General features: G+C 37.7%; 2 protein-coding genes across 3 annotated transcripts; one reads left to right on the top strand and one right to left on the bottom strand.

The window, feature by feature from the left end:
• Positions 1–2,477: 2,477 nt before the first annotated feature.
• On the bottom strand, positions 2,478–8,143 carry LOC126615873 (lactoylglutathione lyase GLX1-like). Of its 2 annotated transcripts, XM_050283799.1 has the most exons (10): positions 7,994–8,143; positions 7,071–7,180; positions 6,826–6,953; positions 6,461–6,525; positions 6,145–6,363; positions 5,991–6,038; positions 5,571–5,681; positions 3,646–3,798; positions 2,973–3,007; positions 2,478–2,898 (listed from the first exon to the last, which is right to left on the bottom strand). In XM_050283799.1, the coding sequence occupies exons 1-10, from the start codon at positions 8,045–8,047 to the stop codon at positions 2,859–2,861; spliced, it is 963 nt and encodes a 320-aa protein (XP_050139756.1). In that variant the 5' UTR covers positions 8,048–8,143; the 3' UTR covers positions 2,478–2,858. The 2 variants fall into 2 exon arrangements, with proteins under 2 accessions (XP_050139756.1, XP_050139757.1); XM_050283800.1 differs by lacking the exons at positions 2,478–2,898; positions 2,973–3,007 and adding an exon at positions 3,246–3,395.
• A 6,389-nt stretch (positions 8,144–14,532) lies between these two features.
• On the top strand, positions 14,533–17,214 carry LOC126615868 (5'-adenylylsulfate reductase 3, chloroplastic-like). The gene is made up of 5 exons (XM_050283794.1): positions 14,533–14,669; positions 15,049–15,204; positions 15,330–15,456; positions 15,800–16,613; positions 16,714–17,214. The coding sequence occupies exons 1-5, from the start codon at positions 14,597–14,599 to the stop codon at positions 16,942–16,944; spliced, it is 1,401 nt and encodes a 466-aa protein (XP_050139751.1). The 5' UTR covers positions 14,533–14,596; the 3' UTR covers positions 16,945–17,214.
• Positions 17,215–17,901: the final 687 nt, after the last annotated feature.

Here is a 17,901-nt window from a genome sequence, read left to right as displayed (position 1 = left end):
CACCTGGTTGGTGATAATAGTGGCAGGCTGCCGAATTTTTTTTTGTAGTACTAGACGTACTTTTGATCACCTGGTTGGTGATAATAGAGGGCCTGGCTCTTTTGGGCATATAGGTCTTCGCCCTCCACATAATACTCCAGCCTATCATTTTGGGCTTGCCTTTTTTTTTTAAAATTTTAATTATTATTATTACCCTCTGATGGGGTTATACAGATGTTTCTGAAAGATAAGAAAAATAAATCACATCATTCAAAAATAAATCCGACCCTTTACTTAATGGGTCACGCCCATAATTTCTTTTTCTGCATGCCATCACCACTGCAATTACGTCTGCTTCTTTTTATCTTTTTTTGCTTTCTGCTTTTACTTTATGCTTTTCTTTCTGCTTTTCTCCAAACATCCTTTTTCTTCTTCTTTTGTGGGAGTGGTTGAGTTGTCTGATGGTTTGCAATGATGTCTGAGACTGATCAAGTAGTGGGTTATGTCATGAAAGTTTCATCATTCTCTGGTAGCTAGAATCAGTGCTGGCACCACTTTGATTTGATTCCCAAAACTCATTGCTCCCACTATATATACCCATCATCAAATATCGGGATGGCAAAGTGGGACCTAGGAGGTTAGTGAGGTTGAAGCTTACTTTGTCAATATGGTGGGATGATTTTTGCACAGAGAGAGAGATCTGAGCTTCGCATTGTACTCTTCCCACGTCACAGACCTAGGAAGGTAGTTTCGACATTTGAAAACTGGAGCAGAGAAAAGCCAGTGCTGTGGAGAGAGTTGAGGTATATTGTGTGAGCCGCCGACCAAGCTTGTCGTGCTTTCACCAGCTGCTTCATGTACCGCTTTCTCGATCTGCATCTCGACACCATTTCTTCCCGTTCTACCCTCGAATAGAAGCATCCCATTTTTGCTCCTGATCAGCTCGATTGCTCCAAAAATTACAGTGTTTTAGCAGCTGCTAACTAACTTCTCAGATGGTTTTCTGGGTTGGAAAAATAACATTTGCAAACTTGGATTTGATCTGAAAACTCTGAAGCTTTTAATCTCTGTGTGTTTGTGTCTCTGAGACTCTGAGTCTCTCTCTCCTTTGTGATGGTTGTTTCTCTCTCTAGAGGGTAGAGATGGATTTTGGGAATTATCTAGGATGTGGTGGAGGAACAAAGGACACGGGCATCAAGCTAGAACAGGGCCACGATTTGAGGGACGATCAGATTGAGCTGTTGGTGTTTGAAGACGCTGTTATCGTCGAGCTATCATTCATGGCTTCTTTCTCACTGCCCTTGCATTCCACACCAATTCCTAGCCGACCCATTTCTTCAATCTCTCCCATCTCCAAACCCACTCCCAAATTTCCTTCATTCGAAATCCCAATCCTTGCTTTGCATCCAAAGCGTTGTCAAACAACCCACAATTTGCAAGGCGAGACATTCTCATCGGAGGGCTAGGAATATACGGCGGATCAAAGATGAGCAAAATCACAGGGAATTCTGGTGAATCGGCGGCCACCGAGACTACTCCAAACAGGGTCGTCGAACTCAGTGAGTTCTCGATCACTCTGGACTTGGTTATCAGCGTGATCGTGCCACGGCCAAAGAAGTCTAGGACCAAGGCAGAAAAGGGAATGGAAGAGAAGGTGTTGGCGATTTAGAGGATCAAGTTCGTAGCGGACGACACTGTGAAGTTCGACGTTCACGTGAATGACGACGAGGATGCAGTTCCGTCCAGTTTCGACCCCGACCTGAAGCGGGTTGCGCGGAGGAGGCCATTGAGAATAGGGAGCTGCTTGATTTCTCGAAGTAGGGATCTAGAGATTTGGGGATTTGAAGATTGAGATCGTCGTCGTCCTTGTTGAACTCAGCCATAATGCGCTGGACCTCCTCCAGTGAGAGGGACTTTCTAGAGAGAGAGTGATGAGAGAGATTTGGAGCATTTCTGTTTCTTTTGTCTTTCCATGGGTTTGACAGCTGTGGGAGCAGTAGAAGAAGAAGGAGCAGAAGTTTCTATTGTCTCTTACTTTGTTTTGCCCTTTTTTGATTTCTTCAAATTACTGAAGCCGTCGTCGTCAGCCACAGCTTCCATGGAAGCGGAGCTTTTCTTTTTACTGTACATGAAAATATCTTTGCCGTGGCCAAGATTCTTTTTGCAATTGTCACAGAAGCTGAGAAAACTCTCAGATAGATAGCTTGACCAGTTTGACTTCCTGTCTGTGTTTGGGTTTTGCAGATCCACGATGGAGGTGAAAAATTGAAAGAAAACCGACGTAATTTTTGTGTCGTTTCCCACAGACGCGCCAAATGTTGATGCACAAAACCGGATGGGTCTTGGAACAATGTAAATCCGATCGTGAATCTACATGAAAGTAAAGAAATCAAGATGTACCGTAGTTCACCCCAATGTTTGGGCTACGTCGACACTGATATTATATTTCTCTGTTTGTGAGAGGATTGTGAGGGAGAGAGAGAGCTTCTCTGTGAGGATGAGAGCTTTGAATATGAGAGTGAGGCATTCGGATTGTGAGGGTGAGGAGTCCCTTTTATAGACTAAGGACTCCTCACTTATTACATATTTGCCCCTTCATTTATTACATAATTACACTTGAGTCCCCCAAGTATTTATACGAAGTCTAAATACGAAGGTCCTAAGTATGGTACAAACACAACTAAAACAAGATATGTAATGATTCATCGAGGCATTGGCCTTTAACATGGATCCAAGATTGTAAACAAACAATCAAAATCCGAAAAAAAAAATTCCCAAATTTTCACAACAGAAATCTGAAATCGAAAGAGAGAATCAAGAAACTCTCACTGAACGGAGCAGCGGAAAGAACCATCCAAAATCAATCGCGCAATGGCTCATCATGATACCATCTTAACAATCTTGTATGAATTGAAGAACCTGCGACCCGGGAATTTTTAAGCACATGGATCCTTATGAAGTCTTGGCACTTTGTCCGGAATTAAAGATCATACCTCTCGGTGAACGCACTGAAGATAGCTTCAAAAAGCTGTTGCAGGAGATTTGAAAGAAAACTTACAAGGTACGAACAAAATCCAAGTTTGCTCAGTTATAGTAAGAGCAAAATGAATCATTAACCTAAAAACAATAAAGAACATAAAAGAAAAACCTAACAAGGATGCAGAGACATATAATCGGAGAAAGTTAATGCGATCTTATAGTAGGTATAGTTACTGGTTCTTTTCTTGGATGGATTGTTATTTGAATATTGACTAGAAACAAATACATATTCGAATCAGGGCTTCTTTATTCAACTAGAATTACATGAGCAGAGTACACAAAAATTACAAATACATGAGCAATAGCAAATGCTAAGGATTTTGCTTCATCTCTCTTTCTTCAATTCTTTTCAAGTAGTCTTCATTGTCTACCAACACCTACAGGGTTAACAACGAAGAGTGTTTCTGTAAGCTTGCGCCCATCAAAAAGAACATTTCTTTGGGTTATGTAATGAAATGAGGTTCAGGTTGCCTTTACGGGTAACTCAAGTCGTGTAACAGCGTGACACAATGAGTTAGGATTAGGATAGACTCATGTTTCACTTTCCAATATACGTAGCAAAACGAAAGCATGAAAGAATCAAATTATCAAAGAACATAGTTTTCATGTGGTTTTCTAGCTCCTTACCGTTTGAAAGCCATCTGTATCAAGGAATGCAGTGATTTTGGCGTCGATTTTTGGGATTGGACCTGGTGGTATTATTATTTCCCCTCCAACTTCCTTGGTTACCCGTCTTACAGCTGCTGCGCTCTTGTACACATCATTAGTGCCAATAGCAACCTTCAAATACAATTTTTGAACAAAAAATAAAATTAGAACATAGAACTCAATGACCAAGGGATTAATTATTAATTGGAGTTATTCAACAAAACCCTAGACACAAGAGGGAAAAAAAGAGAGAAAGAGAATGGGATTTAATCTCGTTCGGGATGATGACTCTTAATCAGCAGAAATTCTTTAGTTCGGTTTCCAAACTATGGCCAACTAGAGAGAGAGAGAGAGAGAGAGAGAGAGAGAGAGAGAGAGTGTGAGATTCCTGTGTCTGGTTGGCCTGAAAATTAGGGACGAGGCAAGTATGATTTTTGTGTTTGTAGAGTTCACGTGATCCGGTTTCTAGACAGTATAAGTTGACAATTCGAATGGGATGTAATCATGTATTATTGAAGACAGTTTCAAGATTTTGCTTCAAGCCATAAAGCAAGAAAGCAAGAAAATCCAAATTCCTTGGTAGCTTACGATCTTTTTTTTTTTTTTTTTTTGTGTGTGTGTGTGGAAAAATGCTTCCTTCACTTTTATTACAAACTAAAACATACACGTAAGCAAAAAGCCCCAAACAACACGCATAAACAAGCAAAACACGAGCCCAATAAACAAAATACAAAGGGCCAACCAGAAGTTGAAGCCCAAAATGCACAAAAGACCACAAACACCAGAAAGTTCTACACCAATCGTCGCCGATCGCGAACCGACCAAGTCCTCGTCCACAGCCAGGCATCGCCAGAGTAATTGCAGCATCTCACCCCGATGAACGTCCCGAGCACAGCCACAAAGAAAGGATGCTAGGAAGAAGCCAACTATCAGGATGAAGTTCGTGGCAACCCACAAACAACACTGCCAGAAAAGGCAGAGACAGTGAGAAGGTGGTGGTGTTGAACACCCGAGCCGGTGGGAACACCGGAACTCTGCACACCATCTCGAAGTACCGCAACAAATTGCGGTTTTGAAGTGGCTGCAGATCGGAGCAGAGATGAACAAGGAGGAACGCCGCTGGGAGTAGGAAGAAATGGCCAGATCGGAAATGAAAGCAGGGGAGAAAAGGAAGAAGCATCGGAAAAAGCAAAAAGAAAAAAAGAGGAAGAAGTAGAGAAGAAAGAGGAATTGACAGAGAAGGGAAAAGGAGGAGAAAACAGGATGAGGAAGAGAGAAGGGGCTACCGACTCCAGCTGAAGCCAAAATTGGCGCCAAAGAAGGTGGGCAAGATGAAAGCCCTCACCAAGACAGGGCTTCTCTCACAGAAGGACTTTGACGCTAGTTGGGAACTTACGACAAGTCCCGCTTACGATCTTTAGTACAAGCAAGATATTTATCGACTTCTGAAGCAACAAGGAGAATAAAAGTAGAGAATGAGTTAAGAAAGTCATTTTCGATTTTTATTTTTTTGACTAATCAACAGATTTTGGTTTTTTGTTTTTTTGTTTTTTTACAAGTCAACAGACTTTTTGGCCAAGCAACCTTGAAAAACAATCATAAAAAAAACTATATATAATCAGGACATTTAAATTACCAGTTAAGGGTACATTTTTGCCCATCATTCTATTTTTTATTGTTGGATTGATTTAAATTTTGAGATTTGTGTCTATACATTACCCGTATTTCAAAATTAACTCATCTAACAGTAATAAATATGATAATAAACATTACCATCATTTGAAAGTGTTGAGCGAAAATATTCTGTCGATGATTAGTCAATAGAGAGTCAAAGACAACACGCTTTGCAATTTATTTGACTGTGTTTTGAATGAAAGAAAAGTATATATGCATATGTAGCTCACCTGTGCATAACCATTTCCTCTTCTATATGCCGTCACATTATAATTGTATTTCAACTCGATAACAACTGTTTGAGTAAGATTGGATCCGTACCCCACCATACCTACGGTATACTGCACCACAAAATATAGTTAATAAAACATTTGTTTGCCTAGATTCTAAAGTATAAAAATAATTTCGTCACAATACTGTAATTTAGTAGTTTTTTTCTCAACTTTATACATGAGACATAGATTTGACATTCTTGGTGACAAATTTGATATCAATTTATGGTTGACTCATTGTTTAACTTAGTCTAAATTCTCACTTGATATCAATTTATAGTTGGTTCGTGAATTAGTCTAAATTTTCGCCTAAAATATCGTTGTATAAAAGAAACCATACAAATGAACTATAGTGGTAAAATAAAAATATGTATTTACCCGCTCTTGAGGGAAGTCAAACGTCTGTAGTAGGTTCATGCCCAAGGACTGCATGGCGTTTCAGCAAAAAAATGCAATTGTGTAAGCATTTTGATGGTCATAGCTTAAGATCAAATAAGGGCTTATATATTTATGAAAAAGTACGCAATTAAACCTTGTTGTAGAACTCAATAGAGCGATCTAAATCAAGAACATTAAGACATATATGAGAAAGTGGTTGTGGAGTTGGCGGCCTCTGGAGGAGCTCGAAACTGTAGCCGTCAGGATCGTTCATGAAGGCGAAAATGGTTCCCTCTCCCCCTTCTACGAGCGGCCCAGATTCACGAGTGATCACACCACCACTAGCTCGAACTTTTTCAACCGTGTTGTAAATCTGAAGGTTGATTAATTCACAGAAACGAAAATTTTACCCAAACGGTTAGTACTCCTCAAAGCTTAAGCAAAAGTTTAATGAACAAAATGATACATACATCTTGGGTTGAAAATCCAAAATGACTAAAGGCTGTCCCAATGTCTAGCTCGTCCTCTGCATTGTCTGTGAATTAAGATTGTATGAGTACTTACATGCATAAAATATTAGGAAAACTAACGAAAAATCCAATTTTTTTTTAGTTTTAATGAAAAATGATAAATAAAGGTGTAGTGAATAGTATCAAGGAAATGTAAAAATATGATTTTTCGTTAAAAGTGAACAGTACCGAGAGTGTTTCGTTAAAACTTCCTAAAATATTAGGGTTTCTGCTCTCGAGTTCAATGCTTCCTTACCAGAAGATCAAATTACCAAATATATATTGAGCGATTTAGACAAATTTTTGGAGTGAAGAAATTAACATACGATGGTCTGTGAGCCCTATCACAAACTGAGATTCTTCCGGTCCAAACCCAACGATTGCATTCGAGTATTTTTCTGCTGGGAAATCTTTTCTACTCAGTACTTTCATTCCAAAAAATTCTGTGTAAAACCTGACAATTAATATTATGAGAAAAAAATAAAAATTAATTATATATTAAACAAGCGTAACCTAAAACAAATTTGCATGCATGCATGCAAGAATATACTTTGCCAAGTTAACTACGTACTTAATGGTGCGATCGAGATCACCAACTCGGATATTGGCACGGAGGAAACGACGATTATCTTTCTGTATCCATTCTAACACATCATCATGGGGTACTGCCCGAGCTACAAACTGAACCATATATTATATATACACAGTTACACATGTACACAGCAAGACAATACCTCAAATAATTTTTTAATATTGTAGATATCAGTATTTTGAGAAAATAGGAGGAATGGTCCTTGAACTATGATCCAATTGCAGCTTTGGTACCTAAACTAAAAATTTATTATATTTGATCCTTAAACTTGATAAAATGTGGAGGAATAGTCCTTCATAACCAATTCCATTAAATTTTAGTTAAAAGTGTTTACTTGTTAGCAGTGTTCTAAAAGTCGGTCTAGGCTGTGGGCAGTGGCCAGCCGTTCCGATTAAGGTCAAATCGTTTGATAAGTAGGAAAATCCATTTGATGACACCTAAGCGAGGGTCTAGGTGGGCTAGGCGGAGCAGGCGAGGTTGGGCAATTGAGTTTGTCTGAAAAAGAATTGCATCCAAAATGAAAAGCGTGAAGTTTGGTGGCAATCGACAAGAAGATGCATTAGCAGGAGCAACATGTGAAGTCTGGTGTCAAACATGTCTATTTTTTTAATAGAATAACTGAAAATATTTGGATTAGAAACTTTCTTGTGTTTTGGTTGTTGGGAGAGTGCTACAATGGTGTGATTGGGGTTTGGAGGAGGGTGAGGCGGAAGGGAAGATGGGGGAGAGAGAGAGAGAGAGTAAACAGAAAATATGAAGCCCACAAAGCCCACAAGATTAACGATTCTAATTAGAAGAATTTAAGAATAATCTGGAGAAAAAAATGTAAAAGATGATCCTGACATTGTACATTTTACAAACAAAGATGCATACTAGTTAGGTCATAAACACAGAGAGCTTACCAAAGAGAGGAACAAAAGAATAGCACAGACCAACTGCTCGTACTTGATCACCATCTTCGTAATATATTTTTCTGGACGCTGAGGAAAATGTTAGAATTAATGTAAGAGAATGATAGTTACAAAACTTGTATAGATTCTGATATGCTCTTGTCCTCTATATATAAACTCATGGGTTTTTCTGACTTTTCATCGATTGAAAAATGGGCAGAATATATTGCATATATAATAATCCTCGGCCGTCGATATCATTGCTATGTATATAATTCCATGATTTTGGCCAAAATTTGAAACTTATATAAAGTTGAGCAGTTCTACCGTCCTCTGTTTGACTTGGCTAGATATTTGTCTCTAGGTTGATAACAATTTACGTTAGACTTTTAGTTGTGGGACTAAAAGTCTATATCGAACTTCAACGATTTGAACCGTCTATTTTGTAAGTCTCGATTTATAAATCATCATTGCAAAAATTCAATTCAATTTGAAATCATTTACCTATTTAATTATCATAATGAAATTCATTGCTTCTTATAAAATAAAGTATTTGTTAATTTCTTTGATCTCAATTAAATGTTTCAAATATTTCTGAATTGATTGATATTTTAAAATGATTGTTTAAAATGTGCAACTTAAAAAATAAACTATTCAAATCGTTAAAGTTTGATATGATGTACGTCAACAACTAATTTTTTATTATATAAAAATCAAAATATCTCCTTTTAAAGGCCTTTTATATGTGAGATTTTGAGGTTCATGCACTTAATTTGGAACTATTGATTTTACATAAAGTGAAAAGGATGGAATAGATTTGTCTCTAGATTACGTATGCCTTTTCCTTAATTAATTCTCTGTTTGAATTTTCTCGACTCTGAAGTATTCAGTACCGTCATCAAAAGAGAAAAAAAGTAAAATATTCAACATACAATGAATTCTCTGTTGAATTTTCCGGAATGGTTGTTGAAGAAAGGGAATTGAATTCCTTCCCAAGTGATTCCGCCATTTACCAAATTTTGGGAATGAAAGGATTAGCGGGCTCCAGCTAAAATCAGTAATCGGATTCTTGATATACCCGGAATCCAAATACTGACTTGAAGGTGGTAATTGAATTTTGTAAGAAAGCCAACAGCCGGAATCAAACTTCTATACCGAAATTGTCCTGCCCCTCCCATCTACCTCCCACGATTCAACCACCCAAAGCACACCCATCCCCACCCTTAACCACCGCACCACCTCCCAAACTGCCAAGACCTATCACCAACCCACCCCAACAGTTCTACAAACAAACTCCCGACAGCCCCAAATTCAAATTCGAATGGGGAAAGAGAGATGCAAATGATCATAGATAAAAGAAAAACCTTGTGATATAACCACTGCGAATCGAATTTCAATTGCAGACGTTTTTATAGATAGCATAACATAAAGCATTGAGCGGCCGGCAAAGGGTTAAGAAATCTGAGAATGGCTGCAGGCAAGGAGTCCATGGTTTACCAACAAAAAGAAATCTTCAGGCCGATAGAACCCGACAAGATCAGGAGGGGCAAGAGCTGGCGCTTGGGGATGATCGCAAAATCAATTTACGGATGCAGACAGGGAGAGCAGGTGTTGTGGTGGAACGGTGGAGGTTCCCAAACCTTTTATTTTATTTTGAGTTTTTAACTTCTTTTCCTTGTTGAATTAGGTTTTTACTCTTTAAAAAATAAAAAGAGTTTAAGTTTTATTAAAAAGTTATGATTTTTTCTATTATTTAGATTCAGGGTATTTTAGTAATCTTATTCATTTCCATTCCGATTAAGGTGAATTAGTAAATAGCTTATATCATTTCAACTCTGATTCTAGAACATTATAGTAAACAACTTTGACAGAAATTCAATTCTGGCTTCTCCCCATTCTAACCCCCTTTCAATTCAATTCCTCCTTAATTCAATTCATTTTATTTTGATTACTGATTAGTAAATGGACTATAATAGAGTAACTGAAAATATGGTCTAATATAGCCTCATTTGGCAGCTCAGATTGTACTGACTATTTTAATGGAATATGATAAATAATCATCGAATAATGCTGACTAAATAAGTCGGACATTTAATTCTATATTGAATTATTTGTACATTGTATAATAGGTCGAACTACAATAATTTTCTAGAAAATTAAAAAATTATTGTTGTTAAAATGGAAAAAAGAAGAAAATCAAAGAAACAAAAGAGAAACAAAAATTAAACATCATTACACCAACAAAATTGAAAAAATAAACATTAAAAAAAAGAAGGAAAGAAACCTAGGTTCTCTCAAATGAGAGATTTTTCAGTGTGATCGGCACACGAGGTGGTACATCACGTGTCACTATATAAATGGTGGAATTTGTGTGTTAAAAAGTTAATAACTTAAAAAATAAAATTTATTACCACTTATATAAAAACACGTGGTGTTCCACTCATGCTCCTGTCACAATGAAAATTTTCTCCTCTCAAAAAGTCATCCTTTCTTCACCATCTTTCTCCCGCATCAAATCTCACCCTCCACACGAACCCACTTTCTCATTTCTTCAATCTCCCAAAACCCACCTCGATTCACCAACCAAAACAATACTACTAAATAAATTGAAGATATAAATTGATGAAGAAAAGACATCAATTTGCAAGGAAAAAGACAAATCAACTAATTTCATAACAAAGAGAACATAGAGGCAAACAGAGAGATCAGAAAGAGAGCGGAGAAATAGGAGGAAGACGAACCAAGTATAACAGATGAAATTCGCGAGGTGGAAGAAGAACAAAGCACAGCAGATGGAGTTCGCGATGAATTGGAAAAGAGAATGGAGAAGGCGCATATTCGTTGGAGAGTGAAGAGAGAACACAAATTAGCTTTAGCTTTTTTTTATCAAACGATAGATTTTGTTATATTAGATTAGCAAACGGCCCGCTTAAATATCCTTAACTTTTGGTGAGTATTAATTATTTAGCAGGTGTGAGCCGGACTAAATGAGTGGGCCAGAGATATTTAATCGGTTGGCTATTTACCAATAGGATCCTCTAAGGATTTTTTGGTGAGGATTCTGGGAATTCGTAAATCGTGTTTGTTCATTGTACATCATGCGGTCATTTTTTGTTAGGTACTGTTTGTATTTAATTTTAAATAAAAATATTTAAAATGATTTCTGACAGCATGATATGTGATGAACAAATATGCTTTACAGATCCTTGGGATCCTCACAAAGAGGATTCGACTATTTAATCCAAAACTGCACCAAACAAGTCTCCCGCACTATTATTCCTATCTGAAGTCTAATATAGTGTACCAAACGAAGCCTATAAGTACACCCCTTGGAATTCCTTGACTAAAACCCATCATGGTAAATTTTACTGACAAAAACTCAATGACTAGGCTCCAACTAAGCAATATCTATGTTGAACAATAAAAATATATAACATAAAAAAAATAAAATCCATACAAATTGGGTCAAACTACAAGGCAAAACAAAAATGTAATCCAACCCAAAAAATGAGGATAGGCTTTACATACAAATCAACATCCATAAAATAAAATATGTATTTCTTCCTACAAAAGGGGGAAGAAAACGTGCAACATGGTCTCCTATGTTTTTTGCGAGACGTAAAAAAAACTGCACAGTTGGTGGGAGAGGTTAAGGGAAAGTGGAAGAAAAACATGGCCTCCATCTCCCCCACGTAAAAAAGTCTAGAGCCTTCCTAGGATGCCTATAAATAGGCATCGGCTGCAGCAAGAAGGGGACATAAAAACTTTGAGAGAAGATACCGAAAGCAACGAAGTGCTGCCAGAAAAGTGAAGTTCAACCATTCGTGCTTTCGAATCAAGATCCAAAGAAGAACATTCATCACCAGGTATGAATCAAGTTATGTTAATTTATTTATCTCTCTTGTTTAATGTTGTGTTGTAGACAAAAATGAAAAAATGGGGGCATAATTAACTACATAGAACCTGTAATCTTCAGTTTATGCAAGAAAATTGCCAACTAGCCACCATAAAAGGTTTATGTGCAAGGAGGGGTTCTTAAATGGTAGCCCGACTACTTTTCTATACATCCAACAACACAATGCAATCCAAAAAAAAAAAAAAAAGCAGCAGCCACACGTTTTCTTTCTGCCTAAATCTGAAGAAAACAAAAATACACAAGAGTTCTGCTCCCCGCTGTTGCCTTCATTCCCATGAATTTCTTCGGGGTGGCCTAGACCATCTCGTGAAGTTCCAACCAAGTCTAAATGGTCTATACCCCCTCACCAGATTGTCAAGTGCAGTTTCAAAGTTCTAAGCTTAAGTCTCTAAGAAGTAAGACAGCAAGGAAGCAACATATACAAAGATGCAACTCAAGAAGAAAGAAATTATTCTGTTTGGTGTTTTCTTTACTACTCACGGGTACAAGATATAGAGGATGCCTTTGGCTAAAATTTCTATGAAAACCTATCGGGGATAAGAGTCCAAGGAAAATGAGAAATTGGAAAAGAGGAAGTCTCCCTTTATAGTCGTAAAAAGCTCCAGCAAAGTTGATGATGTTTGTACAAGTATTTTGAAGATGGACTAAAGTTAAAGTAAGAGACTTTATCAAAAGAAAAGTTAAAGCATGTGCTATCATGTTGGATAAAGTTAAGAGACAAAGGATCATTCTAATTCACATCTGTCAGAGAAATAAAGCTAAGGTAGCAGACATAGGAAGCCAAGTCTTATATGCAAGGTCATTCTTTGTGGTCCAATGAGAAAATAGGTGCACTTATGGACAAATGAACAAAGGAAAAGAAGGGTTGTAATTAATAGGTGCGTAGCCAAATCCTCAAGTTACGATTTATTCATATTAAAATCAAAGGGTATTCCTTTCCCAAAAGAAGGGTTGTAATTAATAGGCGCATAGCCTAGAATGGGTCGAACTCAAATTAATAAAACCCTCTTCAAAGAATGAATGAGAGTGAAATTGTGTCGAGTGAATTATTTGTTTACATATTGTGTACAATTTTTGCTCAACAATCTATAATTAAGTTTTTTTTTTTTTTTTTGTTTTGTTTGAAAGGGAGATTTTATTAAACAACCAACACAAACTTACAAGCAAACAAAGGCCCAAGTACACTTATAAACAAACAAAAAAAGGGCCTAAGACTAAAGACAAACATAAAGAAAGCCCAACAAACAATACGACCCAAAAAAATACACACCAGCCGAGAAGCTTCCACTGTCATCTCCACCATCAGCTTTCCAGTCAATCCAAATGATTCCATGTCTACTGCCAAGTATTGCCTCACCATACTCCACCTCCAACCCCGATATGCTACCTAAGCACAACCATAAACAAGGGATGGTCGGCTACAAAGCAAGAGAAGCTAACTACCAATATGAAACTTGTGGAAACCTATGAGTGCCACTGCCGAAACTGGCAGACAACAAAGAGAAAGTGGTGGTATTGGAAACACCTGAGTGTAAACACTGAAACTTTACACACGATCTCAATAGGAAACATGGTTGCATATCGAACCAAGGAAGAGTCAGAAAGAGGAATAACCTCTGGGTAGAGGAATTGGACAGACCAGAGTTAAAATTTGGGAGAAACAACAGTAGAGGCAAGGAAAAAAGAAGGAAATGGGAGAAAAGAGGACATGATAGCCGACCGCAGTCGAAGCTAGGGTTGGTGCCACTGGAAAATCTTAGGTTTAAAAGTCTCATACAAACAGTGAGAAAGACTCTTAGTTTCCGAGAGAAAATCTCTCACCTCGGAAAGAAAGGAAAATTCCAGATAGCATATCAATAATTAAGTTTGACTTGGCAAAATTTGTACCTTTGGATTTGCCAATTACGCCTAATAACATTGACTTTAGATCCTTTACTTATTATCTATATTTATTCTACATTATTTCGTTCAATGAAATGTTTTCAAATAGCATAAGGGTGTTTTCATATAGGTAATTAATGAAATAATGTAGAATAAATATAGATAATATAAGTAACAAACTCAAAGTCAATGTTATTAGGAGTAATTTGGACATCTAAAGATACAAATTTTGCCAAGTCAAACTTAATTATGGATATTGTTTAGTTGAAGCCTAGTCACTAGGTTTTTGTTAGAAAAATTTACCATGATGAGTTTTAGTGAAAGAAAATTGAATTCCAAAGAGTGCACTCATATTTTTAGTTAGGGATGTTTTCATAATTAAAAATTGTACTTCTATTTTTTCATATACATTTTATGATTTGCTAAATTGTATATAAAAAATGAAAGTACAATTTCCTATTTATAAATGAAGAAGAATATCGTATTTGTAGCAAAATCATAACTGAAAAATTGTCTACAAAATATTTTGTAGTTATGATTTCGGCTCTTGCTAATCCCTAGGCCCATGGACGTTGAAGTAAAAACCCTTGTTGGGTCTGGGCTTAGCACCACAACCTGATTTTATTTTGTTTTATTTTTAGTATTATTCTTTAAATAAAAATGTAGAAACTTCATGAACGAAATCGCGTCCAGGTTCAATGAACCGTGACACTCGTCAACTGTTTCCCTTAACCCATCTTAATGCTTTTCCTGTGCTCTCCACGCCAACACATTACAGACTCTCTCTCTCTCTCTCTCTAAGCATTCAAATTTCTCTCATGGCTTTCGTAGCTCCGTCTCCTCCCACCCAATCATTGCTTCGCGCTTCGCTATCTCCCCACGAGCCCAAAGGTAATTCTCTTTCCCTCTTTTAATTTTTTTTTTACATTTTTTTGTTGAATTATTTATTTATATTTATTATTGTCTGCAATGTATGCGGTTCTTTATAATGGGCTGTCTGAGTTAACTCTGATCTCATCGACTTCACTTTGGTTATGAAATTTGAGTTGAATTGGTGCTCATGATCATGCAATGAGAAATGTGAATACCCAAATGATCAATTTGTTTAATTATTTATTTAAATTTTGATTCCTTGGGATTGTATTCTTAGAAATTAAGGTTAATTTTTCTGGGTTTTGTGTTGTTTTCTTCTCTGCTCTGTAATTTGTTTAATTGAATTTGAAAGGGATTTAATGCATTTTTTTTAAATTTGTTATTTCAAACCCATCAGCTCAATGGACATCTTCTGTGAATCCGTCGGATCAATTTTCGTTTGCATCGACGGCTGTGGCCTCTTTCCAGAGACCATCATCGGCAAAATCCCTTTCCGCAGAATCGAAAAGGTGCAAATCAGTTGTTCCGCTTGCTGCAAAAGTGGCATCTCCAGGTATACATGTGTGAACTTGTAGCCGTTGTATCATTGTGAGAAGCTTGAAATTAATCTTTTATTTTTCTCCTCGAGCGAGGACGTGAAGGAATTGATGTGTAAATTTATTGTCGGAATTATTGTAGATGTTGACAACAATGTGGTAGGAGAAGATTACGAAAAACTGGCAAAAGAGTTGGAAAACGCTTCCCCACTTCAAATCATGAAGAAGGCTCTTGACCAATTTGGGAATGACATTGCCATTGCTTTCAGGTAAATCCACTTTAGTACTAATTTCTTGTTTCTGGTAAATGACTTAAATTACTAAAAACTGAAGCGCGCTCAGCATGGGGCTCGAACCCACCAACTGAACTAGACGGGCTTGTTATCTGTAATACTATTTTACAGAATGTTTTATGGAACCTTTTCCATCTTACTTTCGAGGTTTTTAAAACGAAGGGGAATTAAATTTTTCCGTAAGTAAATCAGGACAAGCGGCTACGAAAATATTTCAATGCATACTTAACAATTAGCGGTAACAGTTTCTAGAGGTTTACCTGAGTTTATTTCATTTAGGATTACAAAAATTAAGTTTAGTTAATGTTCATTTGTGCAGCGGGGCTGAGGACGTCGCCTTGATCGAGTATGCCAAACTAACAGGTCGGCCCTTCAGGGTATTCAGCCTGGATACTGGGAGGCTTAACCCAGAGACGTACCAGTTTTTTGACACTGTTGAGAAGCACTATGGCATTCACATCGAATACATGTTTCCTGATGCTGTTGAAGTTCAAGCACTGGTGCGAGGCAAAGGACTGTTCTCATTCTATGAAGACGGCCACCAGGAGTGCTGCAGGGTAAGGAAGGTTAGGCCTTTAAGGCGAGCCCTTAAGGGTCTTCGTGCCTGGATCACTGGGCAGAGAAAAGACCAGTCTCCGGGCACAAGAGCTGAAATTCCGGTTGTCCAGGTGGACCCATCGTTTGAAGGAATTGATGGTGGAATTGGCAGCTTGGTGAAATGGAATCCTGTTGCTAACGTGGAAGGCCATGACATATGGAACTTCCTCCAAGTCATGAATGTACCTGTCAATCCTTTGCACTCGCAAGGATACATTTCAATCGGGTGTGAGCCATGCACAAGGCCGGTGCTGCCAGGGCAGCATGAAAGGGAGGGAAGATGGTGGTGGGAGGATGCTAAGGCAAAGGAATGTGGCCTTCATAACGGAAATATCAAAGAAAAAGAGGCGCTGCACCTCAATGGCAATGGTAATGGGATCTCAACAACAAATGGGAGTGCCAATGTCCCAGACATCTTTAACAGCAAGAACTTGGTTTCCTTGAGCAGGACTGGGATAGAGAACTTGGCTAGACTGGAAAACCGAAGTGAACCTTGGCTTGTTGTGCTTTATGCACCATGGTGCCGTTTCTGCCAGGTGAATACTATTCACATTTTATTAACATGGTTACCTTGTAAAGCTGAAAATGTGTTGAGTTTGATCGGTCTAACTTGCTTCGTTTCTCCATTGTTTGCAGGCAATGGAAGGATCATATGTTGAATTAGCAGAGAATCTGGCCGGAACTGGGGTGAAGGTGGGTAAGTTCAGAGCTGATGGGGAACAGAAGAAATATGCGCAGCAAGAACTGAAGCTGGGGAGCTTCCCAACAATACTCTTCTTCCCCAAGCACTCGTCAAAGCCCGTCAAGTATCCATCAGAGAAGAGGGATGTAGCGTCGTTGTTGGCCTTTGTGAATGCTCTCCGGTGAGAACTCGATGCACCTGATAGCTGTTACGGGAAAGCACCGGCACAAGAAACTGTTCTTGTTAGTCTTAGACAAATTTAGGCAGTACTTATCTGAATATCAATGGAAGTGTTTGTGGTGTACTTAGGCAGAGTAGGCATGTACCGTAAATATGGTGGTAAGATCAATCGTTTCGTCGATCTCTGCTGCATGTTTTGCTGAATAAAAAGAGGGGCTTCATCTTTTGTAAAACGATCCTTTTGGAGCTGACTAGTGGATTCCGTCTTCTACCTATTCCCCCAAAGTTGCAGTCGATGAACTTATCAAAAGCCTTAATAGTATAAACCTAAGGAAAGAAATAAATTTTAATATGCAGTATTCCGCCGATTTAGTTGCTAAATTATTACGCCCAGTGAAATTAAGTTCTTAAATTATATTTTTTAGAAAATTAACTCCATAAAATTTATTAAAAACTGCTTATTTCATCGTTGCTATAATATTAGAAGCTATTCTATTTTGTTTATTTAAGTCGCCTGAATTGCACATGACATGTTTTAAAGGATACTACAATTATTTTCTTGGTCATAAGCTCTTATCGTTGCATATGGGTTAGCGAATCTAGTTGACAATTTATTCTTTAAAGTTGACTCCATACACTATATATTGAAGAAAAAAATTAGTTAGTAAACTCATTAAAAACTGCCAAATTATTCTCCAAAGTGTATCACGTACAAGTCAGTTACTTATGGTAGAGGTGAAGTTGACAATTAAAGGGGGGAAATTAGGAACTTAATTTTTGGTCAAATAATATTTCAGGACGAAACCGACACATTACTCTTTGGGGGTGTGATATCCACATATCCCATTTTACTTCTCACACTTTTTTAATTTTCGACCGTCGGATCAGATGAATTGAAGAAGATCAACATACAAAAATTATCAAGAGGTGTGTGAGAAGTAAAATGAGGTGTGTGGATAGCA

Source organism: Malus sylvestris, chromosome 3 (genome assembly GCF_916048215.2).
Source record: "Malus sylvestris chromosome 3, drMalSylv7.2, whole genome shotgun sequence".
In the NCBI taxonomy this organism is placed as follows: domain Eukaryota; kingdom Viridiplantae; phylum Streptophyta; class Magnoliopsida; order Rosales; family Rosaceae; genus Malus; species Malus sylvestris.
This window is presented reverse-complemented; position numbering and strand designations above follow the sequence as displayed.